General features: G+C 40.6%; 1 protein-coding gene across 1 annotated transcript in view; it reads right to left on the bottom strand.

Annotated features, from left to right (window-relative positions):
• Positions 1 to 11206, bottom strand: part of LOC311232491 (A-type potassium channel modulatory protein KCNIP2-like) — a gene marked incomplete at both ends in the record, with an annotated part of 84076 nt that extends 72870 nt beyond the window's left edge. Inside the window, one exon of the mRNA XM_084319301.1 lies at positions 11131 to 11206. Within this exon, the coding sequence (XP_084175427.1) occupies positions 11131 to 11206 (76 nt within the window). The remainder of the gene's footprint in view (positions 1 to 11130) is intronic.
• Positions 11207 to 15511: the final 4305 nt, after the last annotated feature.

The following is a 15511-nucleotide window of genomic DNA, read 5'->3' as shown; positions in this document are numbered from 1 at the left end:
AATGCTTAAAGTTAACATGCCTAAACTTAACCGGCGAAAGAATGCATGTTAAAAAAAAAAAAAAAAAAAAAAAAAATGAAGGGAATCAAACTTGTCACCAACGGACCGCAGGATCCACAGCACACCAGTTGAGCTAAGCATCTAATGAAAAACATTGGGGATTACGGCTACATAATGCCGCAAGCTCTGCTGCGTCCATCGCGTGTATATATGTGTGCTAATATGGCGCGTTAGCGTTAATATGTGATAATATGAACCAAAGCGTGTTAATATGTGATTAATATGATCGCCTGCTGCGTCCATCGCGTGTATATAATATATACACGCGATGGTTCTTGTATAGTTTAGATTATTGTAGTATAGCATAATGACAGAGTTGAAACTGTATTAGCATGTCTATTTTTATCATGCACATCTTATGCCTTCTTATTACCTGTTTATGTATTTTATTATTAGTATTATTGCACAATCGATGCGGGCATGACCACCCGCATTTCACTGTATGCCCTGGTATGATATGCAATGAATTAAAAAAAATGTCACTTTAAACTAAATGGAAAGGTCACTTTAAAGGAAAGAACCGATGTGGTTCTTGTATAGTTTAGATTATTGTAGTATAGCATAATGACAGAGTTGAAACTGTATTAGCATGTCTATTTTTATCATGCACATCTTATGCCTTCGTATTACCTGTTTATGTATTTTATTATTAGTATTATTGCACAATCGATGCAGGCATGACCACCCGCATTTCACTGTATGCCCTGGTATGTATGTGACTAATAAACCTCTTGAATTGATTTGATATTGTCTGCTGATTTTCATCCAGTTGTCACATGAAAGGTTGGAACAATGATAATGATAATAATGAGGCTTGTGTCTATCACTCCGCTGGCCAGTTCTACCAACTATGCATTACAATTCCCTGCGGTCAACATAATTTCTTCCTATTTTGGTTGTAATTGTGTAATGATAGATGTATAACCTGAACACTGTACATATCTGTTTTCAGGAAACACTGGGCTATACAAAGAATATGCTGTGATGTCACATGAATGTATAAATATATGGCCATGCATTTAATCTCTCTCTTTTTTATAAAATCATTATAGCCAACATGCAATATATCCCATTGATTGGTACAATGGGACAGACATTTGTTTTATACAGCTATAACCTGCATTCTTTCAAAATATATCATTAATCAATAAAACAGATATTGGAATACATAAATAAAGGTTTTCAATTCAATAACTGAAATATACATTATTCAGACTAGTAGTTATATTACTACTACAATAGAAAATGTTTGATTTTGTATCTGATCTGTCAGCATGGCTGTCACAGCACTTAATTATGTTAATACTATTCAGGGGAGAGGTGTGGCTGGGAGGTATTGTTTACGCCCAGCAGAATCCTGGCAAAAGGTGTCAAATCTTTAAGAGCTGTTTTCTCTGCTTAGGTCTCTGGGGAAAAAAGACTGCTACAAGATTTAAAATTAGCACATCACAATAATAACATTCTCAGATTTCAAAGTATGACACATCATTTGAAAGCTTACATTCTGTACTTTCACAATCTGGAAAAATCTGGAAAATAAAAAAATAGACATGTAGGCTATAGCACTGGTCGGGGTCACATATGTGTGCTAATATGGCGCGTTAGCGTTAATATGTGATTAATATGAACCAAAGCGTGTTAATATGTGATTAATATGAACCAAAGCGTCGAACCAAGCAGGGATCTCATGCGCATGCGCGCGCCGCATGTATATATATGTGCTAATATGGCGCGTTAGCGTTAATATGTGATTAATATGAACCAAAGCGTGTTAATATGTGATTAATATGAACCAAAGCGTCGAACCAAGCGGGGATCTCATGCGCATGCGCGCGCGAGCACCTGGGCGATGGAAAAGGAAATGCGCATTACCGTACTGGCGTATGGCGAAGAATGCGGAAGCGCTCTTGCACTCTTCCGCTGGGATTAAGCTACACGCGGCCAGGCTGGCTGCCGGCTGGCTGCACATGCGTTGGAGGAAAGCATGTGACAGTCTCCGGCCTCTCGGACCAACAGTAGGGGAAAGTGCGCAACAACCAGGAAGGGGGTTGGGAATTGGCATAACAACTAACAGTGGGATGGGAGACAAATCGGAAAAAGAAGGAGGGGGAAAAAGATAATAAAAAATAAATAAAAAAATGCGTACAATGGGGAAATAACTGACCCTGAATCTGTGGCTAGTATCTTTTTCACCCAACACTAGTGCTCCGGTTATCATAACCATTTATCTCTAAAGCTAACCATGTAAAAGCCACAACCACGTTACCATATTTGTATTTATAATTTAAATCGTATAACGTTATTTCGCTGCATATTAAATAACTGTAAATACTAATGTAAATCATTGTTTCGTTGTACATATTGTGTATAGTTTATAACGTTATTGTTTTTTACATGACGTTAGTAGCTAGCTAGCTTGCTAGTCGGCATTCCCGAAACTCCTCTAACATGCCCAGATTTAAAATGGTTCTCTCCTCTTTGTATACTTTTGTCCTCACAAACAAAGTATTCTGCCAGGGAACTTATGGACATGACAGTAGTAGTAGTTATAAGGTTTTTGAGCTTGTAACATTGATGAAGAATGATGATGATGAAGTACGTGACATGTAGCTAGCTAGCTTGCTAGCCGGCATGATGCGTGTGCAGTGCTTGCCCCACAGGTCTGAGAAGAGGACCTGCACATTTTACTCGTTCCCGAAACTCCTCTACATGCCCAGATTTAGAATGGTTCATGACAGTACACATAATTAATGCTAACGTCTAGTACGTTTAGCGGGGTAACGTTAACGTTAGCTAGCTAGCTTATCAGCTTGCCGTGAAGTGAGGTAGGCGACAGCTGCCTACTTAACAACAGGCTGCCTACTGGTAAATGTAGTTCTTTTTTTTACGACAAATTAAAAACCTTATAACTACCTTTATTTCAACCAAAAATCATGGGCGGAGTTTATGGGGGTGCAGGGGGTGCATTGCTTATTTTTTTTTTTTTTTTTTAAATCAAGATTATTTTTATTTTAATAAAATTATAATAATTGTGAGAAACAAATCTGAATTCTATTATGTTTTGTTTTACAATACATTCATTTTATAGTAGTAATCATGTCACATTATAAGGCGAACCTTCTGTAGTGTGGCAGTGAAAGGGTTAACGCGCGGCCAAGCACCACCATTCGCAGCAGCAGCGCGATAGTACATTGTAACGCTTGTACAAAGCCACTTATTCTGAGATGATAATTAATGTATCTGGATAACCAATGCACGGATTTTGTCGAGGCAGGTAGCGTTATTTCGGGAAAATTGATATCTATAGTCTGGTATATTTTTCGTCCACGAAAAATGGAGGCTGTAATAATTATTATTGCTCGAGAGTCTCTATGAATAATAATAATTAGAGCCTCCATTTTTCAAGTCAGTTAAAAATGATCCCCCGTAGTGCTGTGTGTGTGAGTGTGTGTGTGTGTGCTGCTGTACTACCTAAATAAAATAAAAAATTAGGGGTTAGGGCATTGTAAAAACGCTAAAATAATAAAATAAAGGTATAGTTCGCCAAGCAGTCGCACCCCCTGGCATCAAGTTCAAACTCCGCCTATGCCAAAAATGCTTAAACAATAATGTTAGTGGTAGAAGGGAACTCATTTTGTGCAAAAATGGAAAGCTTCATGCGGCAGAATTGTTACAATAGCCGATAATCCATTTTCCCAATGATAAATCCCTATACGGGTGGAACAACCAGTGACGTCAGACTACACCTCCCTATACACACAATTGTTAAGGGGATGCAGACCAGAGAAAGACTTCCGTCTTGTTTACATCAGGGTCCCCCATTTTCAATTCATAATGACATTTATGACATACACAACATACAGATATACAGTACTGTTACATTTGTGCCATACAAGATTTGCAAATATACAGTACTGTTCAACAGAGATCCTAACAGTAAATATATACATAGGAAAATCTGATGAACTTTCACCCACGTTTAGTAGCACCTCCTGAGATGCTCGAAAATATAGTTCTGAGAACCTCATGTAGAACCATTCTGTTTACCATGGAAACTATTTTGGAGGTTCTTACAGTATAAAAGGAGAGAGAGAGAGAGAGAGAGAGAGAGAGAGAGAGAGAGAGAGAGAGAGAGAGAGAGAGAGAGAGAGAGAGAGAGAACAAAGAAAGGTTCCCTGTGGTTCTCTCCGTCTCTCTGCCGCTCTGAAGCAGCCTGGTATTTTTAGCTCTGTCAGAGCGAGGGCCTTTAATCACATGCACACATTCCCTAAAACATTCATTCATCTGTTCTCTCACACACTCCAGTGGTGCCCTCTGACTTCCACACCGCCGGGAAAAGAAACCTCACAGTTTCGACTTTTTGAAAACTTTTCTTCTCTTCTTAAAGGCCCAGTTTTTTCCCAAGCATTTTACTATGTTGTACATGTAATAATAAATAGGAATCTGAAATAGAGAGATTTGTAAAGAGAGAGAGAGAGAGAGAGCGAGAGAGAGAGAGAGAGAGAGAGAGGGGAAGGGAGTGAGTGAGAGGAAGAAAAAGTTGCCTTCTCTCTCTCTCTCTCTTACACACACAAACACACACAGACAGCCAATCCCCTCCCTGTGTGTTTACTTGGTAGATCAGACAGCTTAACCCTTTCACTAACACACTACCAACCGGTTAACCCTTTCACTGTCAGATAGAGAGGAAGAACGGGAGACAGAGATTATGTGTACATTTCTCACGAACTACATGAGCACCAAAAACCACTCCAATAAGGATCAATGGACACACACACACACACACACACACACACACACACACACACACACTGATGGGATTTTGCCACAGCTGTTCCTCTTCAAATCCCAATGAATCACAGATACAAAAGTACAAATTAATGCTATCATTATAATAATCAATTATGAGTCGACTCATGGCCTTAAAACGAATCATCCTTAAAACTAAACCAGTACAGTGATATACTATGTATATATATATATAATATATATACTGTACAACTGTACAGCAACACTCAATACTGATCAGAACAATACTGATACTGAACAATACTGATCAGAACAATACTGATACTGAACAATATCTGTACAGAACATTCTCCCTCTGGCATGTGAAGTACTGTAAAACATGAGTAGTTGACAAACACCTCTTCATTCAGCGCTTCTATAATACATGACAGAGTCACACCATGCTTTCAACAGCTTTACATGCTGCCTTCCAGTCCGGAGCAGCAGCACTCCTTCTGACCAGGGAGACCTTTTAGCCTGCAAGTGACTCTGAGAGGAAGTATAATGCATAATGCAGGACCTGCTCAGAGGTCTTTAATTGGCATGCAATTATCCTCAACACACACACACACACCGGAACACACACGCATGCATTGTCTCTGTAGGATCGCCGATGCGATTTGTCTCTCCGATTAACCCATCCCGTCGTCCTTCCCCCCCAAGGGCAGCCGGGAGCAGACAGGCGTCAACGTGAGCCGCGCCAGGGGACCAATCCAAGTGCTCCTGTCCGTCTTCGTCAAGGACGCCACAGCGTTAGCGATCTGTTGTTGTGCATGTTTTTCCATTGGGTTTATCTTATCGGGGGGGAAACCCTTGTGAGCACGGGGAGAACATGCAAACTCCACACAGAAAGGCCCGGGAGATACCCCACCTGGGTACCTGGCATCATGGAAACCTGGTCCCCAAGCGGGAATCGAACCCTGGACCTTCTTGCTGTGAGGCGACAGTGTTAACCACTACACCACCACGTAGCTGTTCCACATTGACCTCACTCTGTTGGATTGACTTTCTGTCCATCCAGTCTATTAATAATTTACCTCTATACTTCAAAGATGAGAAGGTACTAGATGGGGCTAAGCAGCGCCTCTGGACATGGAAAAGGTCATGAATAGAACTTTTTCATCTTGAGCTTCTACTTCTTCTTTCATGTAACATCAGAGGTCCAACTCTGTATCTTGTAGCCATGCCCTTATCTCTGGTCCCACGTCAAAGAGGCTGGCTTCCGAGGGTGGTCTGTATAGGGGGCAGATGGTTAGGATATGCTCGACAGTCTGCTCAGGGTCTCCACACTCGCATGCAGCGCTGTCTGCCAGGCCCCACTTCTAGGTCCTGTGTCTTATAAATGGCCTTTTCCAGTGTTTAGCATTGTTTCCTAGCAATGGGGGTTTATATCAATGGGGTTATATCATTATTATATCATTTTGGTTCACGAGATCCTTCCTCACTCAACTAACCTGTCGCTCTGTCTTTTTGTGCTATCTCATGCTGTCTTCCCCTGTTCCCCCCATGGTCTCATGTTCCTTTTGTTTTTGTTTCTTTGTTTTTGTTTCTTTGTGTTTTGTTTTTTTGTTTTTACTATGTTCCTAACTACTGTCAGCGACTTTGGGTCATTGAGAAGCGCTATATAAATAAAATGAATTATTATTATTATTAAGCCGTTCTGATTTGACTGTTTTGCTGACGTGAATAAGGCACTGGTTGTAGTCACCGCCCACAATCAACAATTCGCTCAACAACAGAGCGAATGGAATTACTTCCTCAAATGGGTTGACGTGCGAGAGAATCAACAATTCGTTCAACAACGGAGCAGTAGGAATAATGCGGAAGCGATCTCCCTGTCCATGACTCTCCCTCTCTCTCTCCCTCTCTCTCTCTCCCTCTCTCTCTCAACCTGCATTTTACACACAATCTCGAGGAGCCGCTCACACAGCGCACACGGAGCGATGTATCCTCTCTCTCTCTCTCTCTCTCGCTCGCTCGTTCTGTCTCTCGCTCTCTCTCGTATACATGTATCACGCACTCAAAGCGCTTATGGGCGGAGCCCAGCCAAAAACTGCTTGAAATCTTGAAGTTTTAGTACTTGTTTAGAAATACAAAACAATTAATTTTTTTGAAAAAAACTTTGCAGATGTGTTCCATAGACTCAGGAATTGTGTAAAGTTGCCCAAATAGTGAAAGGAATAGCAAGATATGTCCCCTTTAATGATGCTTTGAAGCAAACGACCCCAGTTATTAAACGGTTCAGCAGAACCCATTGCTGGTGTGGAAGATCGTCTCCTATGACGCCATCTCCTGGATCCCAGATGTAGTGGTGGATGCAGGTTGGCCCAGTGCTCTCCCACTCTCTCTTCCAGGCTGCCGCCAGCCATCCATTTCTGGATAGGTCCTCAGTGGTGGAACGGAGCATCTCTTGTGCTGCCTTGTTGTAGGGGTGGCGGGACTTGAGTCTGCTCAGAGGTGCTGCTGTTGTTGTGGTGTTATGTAGGGTGTGCCAGTCATGCTTCACTGCTTTCCTTGCTAGGGCGAGAGTGGCAGCCTCTCGTCGGAGGCCAGCTGGTGCGATTCCTGCAAGGACTGGCAGCAGGAAGACGGGTGTAGACTTCAGGCATCCAGTGATGATCCGGAGGGCGCTGTTAGTAGCTCACTAGCCGCATCAACCTTTTTCACGTGTGGGCTTCTGCTCCAGACTGGGGCACAGTACTCCGCTGCAGAGAAGACCAGGGCTTGGGTGAATATCCGAAGTGTCTTGGCAGTGGCTCCCCAGGTTGTACCAGCGAGGCGTCGGATCAGCGCAACCCTTGATGTTGTCTTTGCCCTGACATCTTCGAGGTGTTGTTTGAAGGACAGTGTCCGATCCAGACGCACGCCAAGGTATTTAGGGGCTTGCTGGGACTCCAGACGCTTGTGGTCAGCATATACCTCCAGTTCCCTCTTGGCGTCTCTGTTGCAGAGATGGTATGCTGCTGTAACGGTTTAACGGCACACTGGGCCCTTAAAACGTGCAATTAATGATGATAATGATTATTCTTATATTTTATTGTTGATATTATATAATTTCTTGTATGATGAATAAACATTGTTTATCTATCTATCTATCTATCTATCTATCTATCTATCTATCTATCTATCTATCTATCTATCTATCTATCTATCTATCTATCTATCTATCTATCTATCTATCTATCTATCTATCTATCTATCTACTCTATCCTTCTATCATCTATCCATCGATATATCTATCTATCCATCTATATATCTATCTATCCATCCTTATATCCATCTATCCATCTACATCTATATATCTATATATCCATCCTTCTATCCATCTATCCATCTATATATCTATATCCATCCTTCTATCATCTATCCATATATCTATCTATCCATCCTTCTATCCATCTTTCCATCTATATATCTATCTATCCATCCTTCTATCCATCTATCCATCCATTATGCCTCCCATCCACCCATCCATCATCTATCTTTTTTAATCTATATGCATATTTCTATCATCCAGCCATCCATCCTGAGACAAACTCAGAGCTGCTGTCTACTTATCTAGTCTTGCCTTTGCAGTCAAGAGGAAAACAAAAGACTCAAGTTTTTTGTTTTTTTACCATATACATTATGTTTCAAGATTGAAGATGAAATACTCTGAAATAATACATGCCAGCAAATGAATGGAAGCGGATACAGATCAGTTACAGTACTGTAGCCTAGTCGTTGGCCAAAAACACCTCTCCCAGAATTTTAAGCTATAGGCTAGTGGTCCGTATCCGCTTCCATGCATAGTGTTAAGCTATAGGTTAGCATGCAGCTGGAGAACTTTCTGAACACACAGAGAGGACATTGGTATCTTCTTGTCTGACTCTGGTGAAGACGGTAAGGGCATTTCCCATAATGTTCCTTTAAACATGAGGCATATTCACAGAGTACATTCTTGAAGAGTTTTATCTGTAGATTGAAAATAAGCTCATTATGAATTGAAAATGGGGGACCCTGATGTAAACAAGACGAAAGTCTTTCTCTGGTCTGCATCCCCTTAACAATTGTGTGTATTGAGCCGTACTGTATTGTACCCATTCTACAATCTGTTAATAAAGTTTTCAATCAATCAATCAGCTTTTTGAAAATATCTTAAACCAACTGTAAATCAGCATATACTGTAGGTCCTGTTTTACGTCCAGTGTTTACAAACCTTTTACAGCCACAAAATACAGTTGAAAAACACTTATATTTACCTGTTTAGCGTTTAGTTCTTGCATCAAGAGCTTTGTCAATCAACTAGCGAATGAACAACATGTCCCCATTCCTATTTCTTACTTTTGTTGGTGGGGTCAACAACACACACACGCACTAGGGCTGTCTTAAATACTTCGAAGCTTCGTTCGATGGGCATGGGATTCGAATATGAAAAAAATATTCGATTATGTAAAGAAAATATATATATATTCTCGAAGCTTCGAATTAAAATCGAATCTCGGCCCCGAAGCTTAGAATTCCAAAAAGAAATCAAAGGTCAGCCCTAGCACGCACACGCACAGACACACGCACACACATATTTCTACACCCCTTGTGTTTGTATCACTGACTGGGGATTTAAGATAAAGAAAAGCCCATCAGATTGGAGCTACATACGGTCTAACATTTGACACAGTGTGGTTTGAAACTCTGGGTAGTTTGTATGAAGCAGTTGAATTTTGATGGTCAGGTCTTTTGTATAAATGTACTCCACTGTTGTTGGTGCTGAACTTCAACCTCTTGTTCTGTGTATATAGTATTGATAATTTATTACCACTATTACATAATAATAATAATAATAATAATAATAATAATAATAATAATAATAATAATAATAATAATAATAATAATAATAATAATAATAATAATAATAATAATAATAATAATAATAATAATAATAATAATAATAATAATAATAATAATAACTTTATTTGTATAGCACCTTTCATACAGGGGATTGCAGTTAAAAGTGCTTTACATCAGTACGAAATAAGTAATGTAATAAGTGTGTAAAACAAGCAGCAAGAGCAAAGCATAAAGTGGGATCAAATAATGCAGACATATTAATCAAATATATCAGAACCTTACGTTCCAATAGGCTTCTTGAATTTCTGTAATCTGCACCCAGTGGATAGTGGGGCGTAGAGATAAAAGTAAAAATAAGTAAAATAATATCAAGGGTAAAATGAGCAGACATATAAAATCACAGTTTTTCACATTAGGATCTAACATCTCAACAGGCCACCTTGTTTATGGTTTGATTGAGTTTTAGTAGAATAGAAAAGACATGAATGATGAAATTAGCACATAAAGTGCAGACATACTATAAAATCACAGTATTTTTTACAGTGCAATAAAATTTTCTGGATTACTGTTTAACAGTTCAAAGTCATCTTTACCTTCTGTTTGGTATACCATTTATTGGAATACCATTGATTGATTGATTGATTGATTGATTGATTGATTGATTGATTGAATTGATTGAAAACTTTATTAACAGATTGCAGAATGGGTACAATACAGTACAGCTCAATACACACAATTGTTAAGGGAATGCAGACCAGAGAAAGACTTTCGTCTTGTTTACATCAGGGTCCCCCATTTTCAATTAATCAGGAATAGGTATAACTAAGTAACCGAGGCTAAATTATATTTCTACGATTGCACCGAAGTAACAATACATGTTTTACAGCAGACATTTTGATGTGTGAGACGGTTAAACAACATTAATAATGGCTCATACCAGTGAGTGTGCAGTAAAAAGGGTCCATACTTTGTGGAATAAGATAACAGTAGATACTCTTTTAACTCTGTACAAGTCAAAGGAAACCTAGCAGTCTATAGTGACCTGACCTTGTTGGCCATTTGGCAGGTTGATAGACAGAAATGGCCTGTGTCCATGTCTGGATATATATGGGCATGCCCTATGGTCAACCTTTACGGTCAATTGATTCCTCTTCCGTTCCGACTGTCAAACTGTCAGGACGGACGACTGGTTGAAACGGTTGAACGGTAGGCTGCCTGCAACACTTTCATTCGTTGTCACTCAGTCATATACCAAGTCCCACTGAAGAGATTGAACCGTGGCAGGTATTTAACGTTGAGAGAGTTGAACATGCAAAGCTAGTGAGAGGACATTTAAGCCAGGCCAGCAATCAAAAGAAAACAGTACCCTAGCTGCATGCTGCTATACTATGCCTATGGAGATTAATTAATTTGATAAAAATTCAACAACAACGTGAAATATTCCGTTTCACATACCTGTAAGTTGGTCGTAAGACCTGTCCAGTTCCCTGGAGTCAACAGACAAACTCTGATCCAGACTTTTCGATTTCATTTTCAGACGAAATGCTTACCAGACACCCACGGGGGGGGGGGGGAGAATATATCTCTCCCTCAGATCAGCGACTTAACTTCAGGGCTTTCGTTCCTTTTCGCATTCAGAAAACCCTTGGCCACGGTAGGGGAAAAAACTGTAAAAATTATTGACAGAATGACAGACTCCGCAACAAGAGACAACTATTGTGGAGCGCGCTCCGCGTCCCTGTTCGCCTTTATCCAGATGGGACTCCCTGCTCCGAGCGCAGATCAGGTGGCTTTCTTCCCATGACGCGCTCACATTTCGGCTCTAGTTTATTCTCTGGTCCTCAGGTCCTCGTCACATATAAATGGGCCCCGCAGACGACTTCAATTCGTAATCTAGTGCTGCCAAATGAGTCTGGTAAACTGTTGACGTGCTGAGCGCGTTTTGGCACGCGAGACACCGGTCAGACGCACACGTCCAAGTGAGATGCTCCCTGCCCTGCTGACACAGAGGAGAGAGGCAGAACAACACGCAGGGTCTGCACGACACGGTGAGTGCACAACCCATAACAAGTCAACAGTATCGAGCTATACACGTGTGGTTAAGAGAGACGGGTGGGGGATTTGTATTCTACTTGCCCCTCTCGCCTGCGTCAGACTGACACACACACACAGACACACACACGCACACGCACGATCCATTTATTTGATATAGGCCTTTTGATCACCTTGTTGATGGGATTGGTGATATCAATAGCTTTGTTTGTTTATTACAAATTATTTGTCAATGTTTATATTAGCCCACCTCAATTCAACTAAGCGACTGTATATTGCATTTCCTGTCATCCCAATACAATTAATTACAGAGAGAGAGAGAGAGAGAGAGAGAGAGAGAGAGAGAGAGAGAGAGAGAGAGAGAGAGAGAGAGAGAGAGAGAGAGAGAGAGAGAAAGAAAGAAAGAAAATATCCCCCAGAAATATTTTAACCCTTGTGTTTGAATAAAATCAAATCAAATTTATTTGTAAGGCCCGACAAGTGACAACACACGTTAATGTCCCTATGGGCCGGACACGTCTTCTTTAAACAAGTCAAGAAGAAACATCACAATAAGTCAAGAACAAAACAAAAACACCATAAAGTCCAAAAAATGTAAAATAAATGCAACACTCCTAGACATACCCCACGCGAAGGTAAGGAAAAACTCACTAAAACCTAGCAATAGGAAAAAATGCACCACAGGCAATGTGGAGGAGAGAAACCTTAGAAGGGCCATTCAAGGGGGGATCTCCCTTCTTAGATGTCGGTGATAGTATAGTGTTGCAGTAAAACAGGCGAACAGTTGATAAGCATGCACTCATATGCGTAGTGAAACACAGATAAGTGCATGCGATAGCAACTGAACATTTTGAAAGATTAAAGATAGAGCTCATAGCGGATCTATTTGAGGCAAAGGGGCGGCGCAGAGAGGGTCGCATCCTCCCGGTCATCATCACGGGACGTCCAATGTTGAAATGTTCTATATTGAATATTACTATCAATATGGTTTTTCCCACAAAATTGTAAAAAGAAAATATATATTATAATGCTGAAAAGTGACATAGCGTCTCTACATCTTTACCCTCACTGAGAACGCAAGGATCTATGAATATGCAAATTGAAAACAAGGACATTTTACCAGGAATTCATAGTCAGCAGCTTACGTATATTCTGTCATAAGTGATTTCAACACGACTCAGTGTTCTGTGTACATTACGCAGAAGATAAAGGTGTCAAGTTACCACATATTGAACCATTAGAGGTTCATGGTGTTCTTTTTATTAGATATTTAAACAAAAAAAGGACTAAATCAATACCCTCATCCCCTCATCCCACCAGCCTCCCACCCACCAATCTATTTCCCCCACACAACAAAAAATCAGACAGGTGCTACAACAACAAAAACAAAACCAAATCAATTAAATAAATAAAAACAATAATACAAATAAAATCAACCCTAATCAATCAATCGGTCGGTTTGGCCCCAGACCACCACGACAACCAGTCACTCTTTCGTGCCCCTTCCAATGTTAACTCATTGACTGCCAGCTATTAGCCTGATCCTGTAGTAGCTACTGCCACCGCTGTAAACGATGGGAGTTGCTCACCTTGTTTGCAGGGCTATAACTATATTTATTACATGGCGTTTTCACATTCGCCGAAATGCTTGCTTGTGATTGGTCAATAGCGCTCCGTTACCCCTAGCAGCGGTCAATTACCACACAATAATGACCGCTGTGCGCAGCTGTTCGCAATCAAGCCCACAATAATGACCGCTGTGCGCAGCTGTTCGCAATCAAGCCCACTGACATCAGTGCTGCCGCCGGCGAAGCTGCCGGCGATGACAGGGGGCGGAGCGACGAGCGGAGCCAGAAGCCCAGAACCAGTGTTGCGAGTCGATGTAAAATGAATTAGGTATATTGTTAGTAAGTTAGCCATGTAATAAGCGGGATAATGTATAGCTATTAGGGCTGGGCGATATAACGATAACGATAAATATCGCGATATATTTTAATAATCGATATCGAATATCTAAATAAAAAAAAAATCGAAAAATCGTTTTTTTTTTTTGACCTGCAACAGGGCAGTTTTAAAACCAGAGGTGGTGGACAGACTTGTCTTTCTTGCCTGCAACTTAAAGTAATGGCTTTGCTTGTCCAAATGACAATACTGACCAAATTGAGATTTATTTTTCTCTTGTCCATTTATTTTGTTTGCTTTCTAATTTAAAATACAGTTTGAAACCGTCTGTACACAGTAGGCTATGTGTGCTAGCAGAACTAGACTCCAGTCACGGTGCACATGTGCGGTGGTTTGTCCACCAAAAAAGCGCCAAAAGATCGAAAATAAACGAGCAGAGCCAGAACTGTTCAACTCCCCTGGAGCCACAGCCAGCAGAGAAGCCGGTTTACTTTCGCTTTTAAACCAGCTGCAGCCTGAGAACTGGAGTGTGAGGGGATGTAACACTAAAGATGGCGGCAATGACAAAGAATTGCTGCAAAATAAACATCTGTTTAAAAAAAAAAAAAAAAAAAAAAAAAAATACTTATAACAATTCGATAATTATCGATATCGAGAAATATGATGACATTATCATATCGTTATCGCGATATGATTTTTTTCCATATCGCCCAGCCCTAATAGCTATACTCGATCATTGTCGCAAAATAATTGACCTTCACTGACGTTTAAAACACCTCGGCGAGGCGCCTCGGTATTTTAAACTCTGTGTCGGTCAATTATTTTGCGACAATGACCTCGTTATACATTATCCCTTACATATATATTATAGCTATGATTCGAATGCAATACTATGGCCCATTTGACATAGAGTATCTATCGTTCAAGATGTGAAAAAGGAATATTTTTTCCATCCATACTGTCCCGTTTTATCCCGTGGTGAATATAAGTATGGTTTTAGAGCGGTTTAGGGTAATTCCTGGGAGGCTAGTAATAGGCCGCAACGCATATTATACTTAATCCATTGGCATTTCGTCCCTATACACGCTACAATTAAAAATTCAAATGCATATGATCGGTATTTTATGTTCCATCATGAATGCATGAAAGGGGGGGGGGGTCATTTCTGATGAATTGATTGTCAATAACGGCATTCGTTAGTACAACAGCATACGCTGATCAGGGCGATGGCTATGAAAACAAAGCACAATCAACTGAAATTGAAATTAAATTGCTCTTACCTGTGGCCGGTCAGATTCCAAAAAGAATATTCCAATTATTTGATTGCCATCTGCTAGATCGTGTGTCCATTTGGGCCACGACATAACCCACCACAGCATAATGAATCGGGGATCCCGAAAACTATTCAATGCGATCGGGTGAAGCTCTTGATCCAGGTTACTAGAAATGTCCGCCCGGAGGAATTTCACCAACACACAGAGAGATACACAGAGTCTCAAAGGGAGTGCAACATCGGCTGCATACCACCAGGCGGCGGTATTGGACTTTTGCGATCTCAGACTCATTCCCTATGGTTACACAGCCTTCCTGGATGGATTATGAATGGAAATAGCTAATAAAAGAAATAACTATCAAAAAACGAGTATACTCGTTGTTGGCATCCATCGATTGGCGGCCAATAACGAGTATACTCGCCGTTGGTGGGGAATGAGTTAAATGCATGATGTTCTAAAAAGTGACAGGTGCCTATTGTAATGTTCGTGGTGCACAATAATGAAGAGATGGTTTGTTTTGTATCAGAGCGTTTACTCAGTGTAGTTCAAGGTCACATTACACAATACAATTGCCAACCGTCAAACCCTCTCGCCACCTAGGCTACTGC

Source organism: Notolepis coatsorum (assembly GCF_963971535.1).
Source record: "Notolepis coatsorum genome assembly, chromosome: 7".
In the NCBI taxonomy this organism is placed as follows: Eukaryota; Metazoa; Chordata; class Actinopteri; order Aulopiformes; family Paralepididae; genus Notolepis; species Notolepis coatsorum.
The sequence above is the reverse complement of the archived record's forward strand: the minus strand, read 5'-3'. Positions and strand labels throughout refer to the sequence as shown.